General features: G+C 43.0%; 1 protein-coding gene across 7 annotated transcripts in view; it reads right to left on the bottom strand.

The window, feature by feature from the left end:
- Window positions 1-1282: 1282 nt before the first annotated feature.
- The window catches only part of WDR19 (WD repeat domain 19), a 110524-nt gene continuing 102677 nt past the window's right edge, over window positions 1283-9129 (bottom strand). For 5 of the 7 annotated variants that reach the window (XM_076001182.1, XM_076001183.1, XM_076001185.1 and 2 more), the window contains one exon: window positions 1283-3174. In XM_076001182.1, the coding sequence (XP_075857297.1) occupies window positions 2958-3174 (217 nt within the window). In that variant the 3' untranslated portion in view covers window positions 1283-2957. The remainder of the gene's footprint in view (window positions 3175-9129) is intronic. The other 2 variants (XM_076001186.1, XM_012753901.2) reach the window with 1 other exon arrangement.

Below are 9129 nucleotides of genomic sequence, written 5' to 3'. Positions count from 1 at the left end.
AAAGCTGTCGGGGCGGGGTTGGAATGGCCTGGTTCAGCCAGAAAGTCTGGGTGTGGGGGTGGGGCTGTCTGAGACCCGTCGTCTGGAGCGGGCCTCGCTTCTTTCTACCCTCCCCAACTCTGCAGCTACTCTTGGGCGTCTGCCAGCAGGCCAGACCACAAGCCACCAGGCCTCCCCGGACTGTGATGCCGGTGAGGAGGTTCCCTGCACAGGAACGCCACCTGGGCTGGGCGCACGGCCTCCTCCTGAGAGGAAGTTCGCCCTCTAGGATGCTGATCCGCCCCTGGAGGCACACACACCTCAGTAGGCTGTTCACGTATAACCCTTCTGTGCCCCGGGCAATGCTAGCCCTCGGTGTAGGGATCTGGTCTGCAGGTCCGACCTCTGGGTCCCAGAGTTCAAACTGTATCCCCACCAGGGAGAGGAGTTCCAGTCCCAGTTCACCCACAGGGAGCCCAAGCTGTGTCTGTGTCTCTCAGCCTCTGAGTCGGCACCGTTCTCCTGGGATCACCGTGCCAGCAGCACCTGGGAGGGCTGGCGGCTAGGGAGCTCACAGTCTGAGTTCCCCTTAGTCAGCTGTAGGGTCCCAAAAGGGAAGGTTCCGTTCCCTGGAGGTGCCTCTGGCTGGTGGCTGTATTGTCTCTCTGGGCAGCCGTGGGGAGGAGGAGGCAATATGGCGCCTGCCGTGCGGCTCGGGTCTGTGCACACGGGGGTGCCCGGAGTAAGTTTGGAACCTGGTGCCACGTCTGCTACAGGCTCACCACTGGCTGGCGGCGGCCGTCTCTGGGCTGGTGTCCGCAGGTCTCTTCACCTGCTGGGGAGCCCACCAGCAGTCCCAAATGCAGGGGAGGGGAAACAGCAAATCCACCTACCCTTGCCGCTGGTCTCCGGGCTGCTCCGGCGGTCTCAGCCTCCAGTTCTCCTCCGCAGCCTCCTCCCGTGGAGTGTCCCGGGGTCTCAGGTACCCCTCCTTCCAGCCCTCGCCCGCGTTTTCTTGCTTCTTTTTTCTAATTTCTGCTAGAATCTGTCTTTTCTGCAGAGACACTCTGGCTGGCAGTGCTTCTCATCCGCCATCTTGCTCCACCTACCCCCTTGTCTTTTGTTAAAGCCTGGCTTGAAATTTTTGTGCTTCAGTGAAGATTTCCTCACCAGTGGGGTCAGGATTATTCTTTATGCATATTCTTCCATTTCTGTTACTTTTGGATGTGCAGGTCATGTGTCCCTAGTTGCTCTGTACACACCAGGAAAGGGACTTAATCTCCTCACAATGAATATTGCCCTTTACTTGTTCATTATGATTTTGTTTTTAATTTTAAAAGCTCAGAACACAAGATTGGCATAATATGTGTATAAAATAACATTTTGTTATAGAATTAGAAATTTTAAATATGCTCTTTAGTACATGAGGGTGATAACACAGGTCTGTTTGATTCTTCTGTGAAGCCTTGTTACTGAGGTGAAAGACGGAGGTTGATGGGAGATGGGCGGGGTTTCCTCAGCAGTTTGGATGTGAATCTAAACGCTCTCTATTGGGAGTGAATTAGCCCACAGTGGTCCCAACTTCTTAGGAGGCTGAGGCAGAAGGATCACCTGAGCCCAGGAATTTGAGGTTGCAGTGAGCTATGATGACACCCCTGCACTGTAGCCCTGGCAACAAAAAAATGGAGACAAAAGAGATAAAGGATGGTAGCTTTGAGGCACTTTCAAGTTTAGGCAATACTGTTGACAGTTTAAAAAACTCGAAAATGAGAAGTTTACACAAATCAAGGCTCGACAGCAGACTCAGTCCCAGAATCGATATCTTTATTGGAGCCACCACTAAAGTATCCTTTTGTAGCCGCTTGGTGCCACACATCTTTGTAGCATAAAACTCATATTTGCTCTTTCGAGATCCATTGAGTCTGGCCATTTTGTTATTTATCACAAGTCATTCAACTTTATCCTTCATCTTGTCACTGGGGCCATCCTGTAAAATCAAATGTTGAGTGCATGACTCATTCTGTCAGCTGTTCAGATGCTGGTGACATTTTCAGACATTGCTCATTTGGTGACACTGGCCATGAATGGCAAGGAAGTGTATACTGCTGATGTAGGAAAAGTACGAGAGCTCCCTTGGAGAGTGTGCGTGTGGGGTGTATTATATGTGTGATATGGGGAAGGAAACTTCATACAGCCTTGGGGAAGATTTCAAATAATGTATGTTTTCAGGGGAAGTCAAAGGGTTTAATTTTGTGACAGAATTCCATAATATGCAGTAGAATGACTCAGCAGATACAAGCTTATAGTTTCACTCATTCCTTCAAAGATTGGTTTTACTGATTTTTAAATTTTTTTTAATTTACTGATTCTTTAAATTTTTAAGATTTTCATCTTGTACAGCTAAAGATTATGTTGGTATATTACTTTCCTTATTAATTTGCAAATGATTAGATTAAAAAACCATACTATGTTTCGATTCTGGGACTGATTCTGCTGTCGAGACTTGATTTGTGTAAACTTCTCATTTGGAGTTTTTTAAACTGTCAACAGTATTGCCTAAACTTGAAAGTGCCTCAAAGCTACCCTCCTTTATCTCTTTTGTCTCCATTTTTTTGTTGCCAGGACTACAGTGCAGGGGTGTCATCATAGCTCACTGCAACCTCAAATTCCTGAGCTCAGGTGATCCTTCTGCCTCAGTCTACTAAGAAGTTGGGACCACTGTGGACTAATTTTTCTATTTTTTCTAGAGACATGAGGGTCTTGTTAAGTTGCTCAGGCTGGTCTAGGACTCTTGACCTCAAGCGATCCTCTCGCCTTGGCCTCCCAAAGTGCTACAATTACAGGCATGAGGCACTCCGCCTGTCCTCTTTTGTCTCTAATTCTAGGAAGACATTATACATGTCTAGACAACAATTTTATTTTAAAGGCAATATTTCAAAATATAAAAGTTATCAAAAAGCCAAATATTTACAATTATGTCATAGGTTACAATTAACAGTGTAGAGCATTGAATATAAGAGTTTGAAGAGGAAATGTACAAAGTACAATAAACAGCAAAGTTCTACGGCACCGTTTCCCCCTCTATAGAGCTGGGGGTGCCGATCTGGGAAGGTCACGTTTGTTTCATTTTTCTGTATCCAGGAAGGACCATTTCTTCTCTCTCCTGTGGAAAAAATGCTCTTAGGAGCATTATACCTAAAAAGGACAAACAAAACACATGCCTTTACAAGGGTTTCAAATAATGACTGGCATTTCTTTATAGTAATAAAGCCAAGCATACTAAAAAGGACTTTTTACTCATTTCTGGAATGTGGAGCATTCTGGCAACACTACATTCAAGTTAGAAATCTCCAGTCTGTATTAGGTTTCCATACTGGCCTTGCAACTGACAAAAGCTGTGTGGGCAAGCCGAGGCTTTATTATACAGTGAGGACTCTGACAACAGCCACCTCACTAGGAAGAATGAGAACATGCTAAGTTAAGTGCTCAGCAATCTGTAGAGAAGAAAAGTTTCCTGAAATTAAGGGCTTTTTGTTTAAAAGGAGTCAGTGAACAATAGCTTCAACCAATATTCACTATATAAGACAACATAGTAAGTTTTTTGTTTTTTTTTTTTTTAAGAGACAGGGTCTCACCATACTACCCAGACTAGAGTGCAGTGGTTGTTCACAGGCATGATCGCATGATCGTAGCACACTGCAGCCCCAAACTGGGGCTCAAGTGATCCTCTGAGTATCTGGGACTACAAGTATGTGCCACTGCGCCCAGCTATGGTGACTTTTTCAAAAGATATTGCTTAATCGTAACTCACTGAAGACACACCTGCAAGGAGCTGTGATGTGCCATGGTCTTAGACACTTGAGGTTTCTATAAGGTACTGTCTACTTTAATGCAGGGATGGTGTCTGGAGAGATTCTGTGGAGGTTTATTAAAAACACAAGGTTCTACTTTTGAAAGTGGCAGCGATACAACTATTATCTAGATAATAGTTATAAGCTTGGGACAAAATCTGAAATCTACTTAGAAGAAAGGTCAGTGAACTTGAATATAGATAAATTAACCCAATATGAAGAAAAATAGATGAAAATGAAAGAACTTTAGTGACCTATGGATATCAAATAGTCAAATACAGACATTACTAGAGTTCAAGAAGGAGAAGTTAGAAAGGGACAGAAAAAGTATTTGAAGAATATACAGTGTTCAAAATGTCCAAAATGAAGGAAAAATAAACAGGCTGGTTGTGATGGCTCATACCTGTAGTCTTAGTGCTTTGGGAGGTGGAGGTAGGAGGATCACTTATGGCCAGGAGTTTGAGACCAGGCTGGACAACATTGTATAAAAAATTTAAAAGATTAGCCAGATGTGGTCACAGGCCTGCAGTCCCAGCTACTTGAGAGGCTGAGGTGGGAGCATCCCTTGAGCTCAGGAGTTGGAGGATACAGTGAGCTATGATCATGCCACTGTGCTTCAGCCTGGGCAACAGAGCAAGGCCTGTCTCTATGTATTTATTTTTTATGTTTTTGGAGACACAGTTGCTCTGTTGCCCGGGCTAGAGTGCAGTGGCATCATCATAGCTCACTGCAACCTCCAATTCCTGGGCTCAAGTGATTCTCCTGCCTCAGCCTCCCAAATATCGGATTACAGGCCTGTAAGACCATGTCCAGCTAATTTTTTTCTATTTGTAGTAGAGACGGGGTCTCACTCTTGAAATCCTGAGCCCATGTGATCCTCCTGCCTCGGCCTCCCAGAGTGCTAGGATTATAGGTGTGAGCCACCACACCTGGCCAAATATATTAAAAATCTGAGAAGTGACAATCAAGAGAATGTCTCAAATGCAGCCACAGGGAAAACAGTATATATCAGGGAACAATGATGTTTGAGAGATGATATCTAGAGACAATGGTATTGATATTAGGAGATTGTATTGAAAGTGCTTTAAGAAAAATTATCAATTTTTACCAGAATTCCATATCAAGTGAAAATATCCTTCAAAAATGAAGGAAAATAAAGACAGAAATAGTCACCAGCAAAGCTGCAGTTGTAAGATGTATTAAAGGAAGTTCTTCAAATTGAAGGGAAATAATACCATATGGAAACTTAGATTCAGGAAAGCAAGACGAATATGGGAATTATAAGTTATGTAGGTAAATATAAAGCTACATTTTTTTTCTTGCAATTTCTTTAGAAGATGTGACTAAAGAAGAATTGCACCATTGTATTGTAGGAGTTATAATGTGTATATATGGCCATATGTATGTATGTATGTGACATTAACCAAGTAAAAAATTTTGCAAAGATACATAGGTAAAAAATTAATAGAAGAATCAAATGAAATACTAAAAAATGTGATTAGCCAAATAGAAGGCAAGAAAGAGGAAAAGAACAAAAGCAGATAAGAGAAACAGAAAACAAGTAACTAAACCTGATTAACATGAAAAAAATTATAATGAACATTACAGACCAATATCCCTCATAAACATAGACACAACCTCTGTGATACTTTTCCTCGAGTTTGGGCAGGGCTTGTGAATATGATGTGATAACTGTCATATTAGGTTTTATTATGTGACAAAGATGAAGGGATTTTACAGATATAGTTAAGGCCCTAATCAATTGGCTTCAATTTAATCAAAAGAATTTATCCTGGGGGTAGGGTTGGGGGTCTGACCTAATCAGATGAACCCTTTTTAAGAGGGTCCAGACTTTCCCTGAAGGTAGAGCTTGTTAGTTTGAGAGATACTCTTATGCTGGACTTGAAACACAGTTTCATGTTGTGGGGAGGGCCATATGTTTGGAAATTGCTTTTAGAATCTGAGGCTTTCAGTCCCCTGGCCATAAAGAACAATTCCACCAAGAAACAGTAAGCCTGGAAGGAGGACTTCAAGCCTCAGATGAGATTGCAGCTCCCACCAACATTATAACTGTAGCCTTCTGAGACCCTGAGAAGACCCAGCTGAGCCATGCCTAGACTACTGACCCATAGAAACTGAGATGATACATGTGTGTTGTTTTAAGATGCTGAAGTTGTGATAATTTGTTACATAGCAACTAATGAGTCCCAATCATAATTTGAGCTGGCTTTTAAATAGAATTTGACAAGCTGATTCTAAAATTTTATAAAGAGATGAAAAAGATTTAAAAGTATCTCAAATCATCTTGGAAAAAGTGGCAAGTTGGACGGCCCATGATGCCTGACTTTAAGACATACTAAAAAGCCACAGTAATCAAGACAGTATAATACTAAAATAAGGGAAAGATACATCATTGACAAGGAAGAGAGGGTCCAGAAATAGACCCACACTTAAAATGCAATTGATTTTTGACAAAGGCACTCAAGCAGTTGGTGAAAGGAAAGACTTTTCACCAGATGGTGCTGGAAGACTAGATAGCCATTTGAGGGGGGAAAACAAAACAAAAACACCTCTTCCTTACACTGTAAACAAAAATTATTTCAACATGGATCACAGACTTAGACCTGCTAGAAGAAAACAGAAAAATACGTTCTGACTTGAGTAGGCAAAAAAAGGGAAAAAAATGTTTTAAGCTGGGATGCAGAAAGCAATAATCATAAAATTTAAACATTGATAAATTATAATTCATCAAAATAAAAATCTGATCTTCAAAATACACCATTCAGAACAAGAAAAGGGAAGCCATGGAGTGGGAGAAAATATTTTCAAAATGTATCTGACAACTTATAACTGGAATATATAAATAAAGAACTTTTATAGCTCAAAAAGACAACCACCCAATGCCAATGGGGAAAGAATAGTCTATTCAACAAACAGCGCATACACAAAAATTAAATAGATCAAAGAAATAAATGTAAGAGCGATAACTATAGAACTCCCAGAAGGAAACATAGGTATAAATCTTCATTATCTTGGTTCAATGGTTTTTTATATAAGACACCAAAAACACAAGCAACCAAAGAAAAAAGCAGATAAACTGAACTTCATCAAAATAAGATACTTTTGTGTGTCAAAAGATACTGTTACCAAGACAGTGAAAAAACCCACAGAAAGAAAATATTTACAAATCATGTACCTGGTAAAGAAGTTTTTTCTAGAATATGTTAAAGAACTCTTAAAACTCAACAATGAAAAGACAACCCCGTTAAAGAAATGGCAAAGTAAAGGTGACCTTCTGGATTCCTGCTCCCAGAGAAAGAGGCGTAGATCTCGGCCTGCTACACATGAGTGGATCACTCTCCCACAGAACAGCATTGTCAATTGGCAGAGAATCAGTGTGGAACACACAAAACAGAAAATAAAAAAGGTAAACGGGAGATACGATTGCGAACTCTGAGGAGTGTGAGACAGATAGAGAATAGAGCATGGGACGGCTGGACTGGCCTGGCCAGCAAGTGAAGTGGGAGAACGTCCTGCTTCTCCACTGACCTTCACACCCACTCAGACACGGACCTGCCTGAAGTAGATGCAAAATCACAGCAGGAGGTGTGGGGCTCTGTGGAGAGGAGACAATGGCAGGAGGCATCTTGAACTCCCCGGAGCTCTGTGCCAGGACTGCACTGGGCGGGATAGGGACTGGTCTGAGCTACCTCTGGACGGAGTTAGGAGACAGGTAACTTGCCTCTGGCACCTAGCGGGTCCAGATCAAGGGAGGTGATCACTAATTAGGGGACTCTATCCTGGAAACCACTGTGGGCGAACAGGCCCGCTCAGAGTGGGTCAGAAAGAGCGAGAGCTCTGGCTGGACAGGTGTGAGACTGTGGGAGGGCGACATAAAAGAGACAACAGGATATCCTGATGACCCAGTTCCCCAATCCAGCACCTGCCAACTCCTGAATAGTCACCCCCAGTGCTAGTGCTCTGCAGGTGGGCAGTTGCCATTTTCGGGGTCTACAGCTCAGCCACTGTGGTGTGACATGGTGTCTGTCAGCTCCCTTCCCCCAGCCTGGGGACTCTCATGACAAGTTCCGCCCTTACATGACCTATAGTCGACTAGCCAGGCCTGTCTTGATGGGTGAACTCTGAACACTTCCTTAGATGTGGGAGGCTAACGCCTGTGTGACTTATAGGCGCTGGGGCACTGGGTGGACTGGGCCACCACCCCTCTCCCTAGCCAGCATCTTTCGTGCCAAAAGTGGTAGGCTCCACCCCTGGAGGTAGGGTGAGACAAGAAAAGCCACTTTCACTCTGCAACTAGTGTGAATCGTGGGGCCTTGGTGCAGATCAATAGTTGACAGCCCAGTGACTCTACTCATCAGACTGGTTTAGGTCACCCAGTAGGATCATACTCTGGGGCTGGATTTCCCCATCCGGTGGGCTACAAACATTGGAGTCTGTGGACAGGGAACAAAAATCCCAGCAAGAGGCCAAAACAGGCTCCCCTAGTAACCCCTCCCATCAGGAGCAGGCTCCCAACTGTGGTAGAAGACTCCTGAACAACATATTAGCGGCACCCCCTAGCGGAAGATCAAGCAACCATAGAAGTGTGCATATCCAGGCTGGTACACAGTAGCTGCAATCTGCCTTGCTCCTATAGCATCTACTGGAATAGAGCCTACACAGGGTGTGTTACTTCCCAAGCAAAAACTGAAAGGTGGGAAGCAGTAACTGATCCAGATGGGAAGGACTCAGTGAAAGAACTCAGGAAGTACTAAGAATCAAACGGAAAGCAAACCCCCAAGAGGAACACCAGCTCTCTAGCAATGGACATTAACCAAATTCAGAACACTAAAATGACAGAAGAAAAATTTCAAACATGGATTGTAAGAAAACTCAATGATATGCAAGAAAAAATAAATAACCAATACAAAGAAACCACAAAAAAGATCCAGGACTTGGAAGAAAAATTCACTAAAGAAATTGAAATATTAATGAAAAATCAAACCAAACTCCTGGAAATGAAAAATTTATTCAGGGAACTACAAAACACAGTGGAAAGCCTCAAGAACAGGGTAGATCAAACAGAAGAAAGAATCTCAGGGATTGAAGATAACACCTTCCAATTAAGTCAGTCACAGAGACAGAACAGAGAAATAAGAGAAAAGAGCAAAGCCTACAAAAAATGTGGGATTATGTGAAGAAGCCTAACATGAGAGTTATGGGCATCCCTGAGGGTGATAAAGAAAACACATAAGGGTTGGATAAGCTATTTGAAGATATAATAGAGGAAAATTTCCCA

The sequence above is a fragment of the Microcebus murinus genome, chromosome 3 (assembly GCF_040939455.1).
Source record: "Microcebus murinus isolate Inina chromosome 3, M.murinus_Inina_mat1.0, whole genome shotgun sequence".
In the NCBI taxonomy this organism is placed as follows: domain Eukaryota; kingdom Metazoa; phylum Chordata; class Mammalia; order Primates; family Cheirogaleidae; genus Microcebus; species Microcebus murinus.
This window is presented reverse-complemented; position numbering and strand designations above follow the sequence as displayed.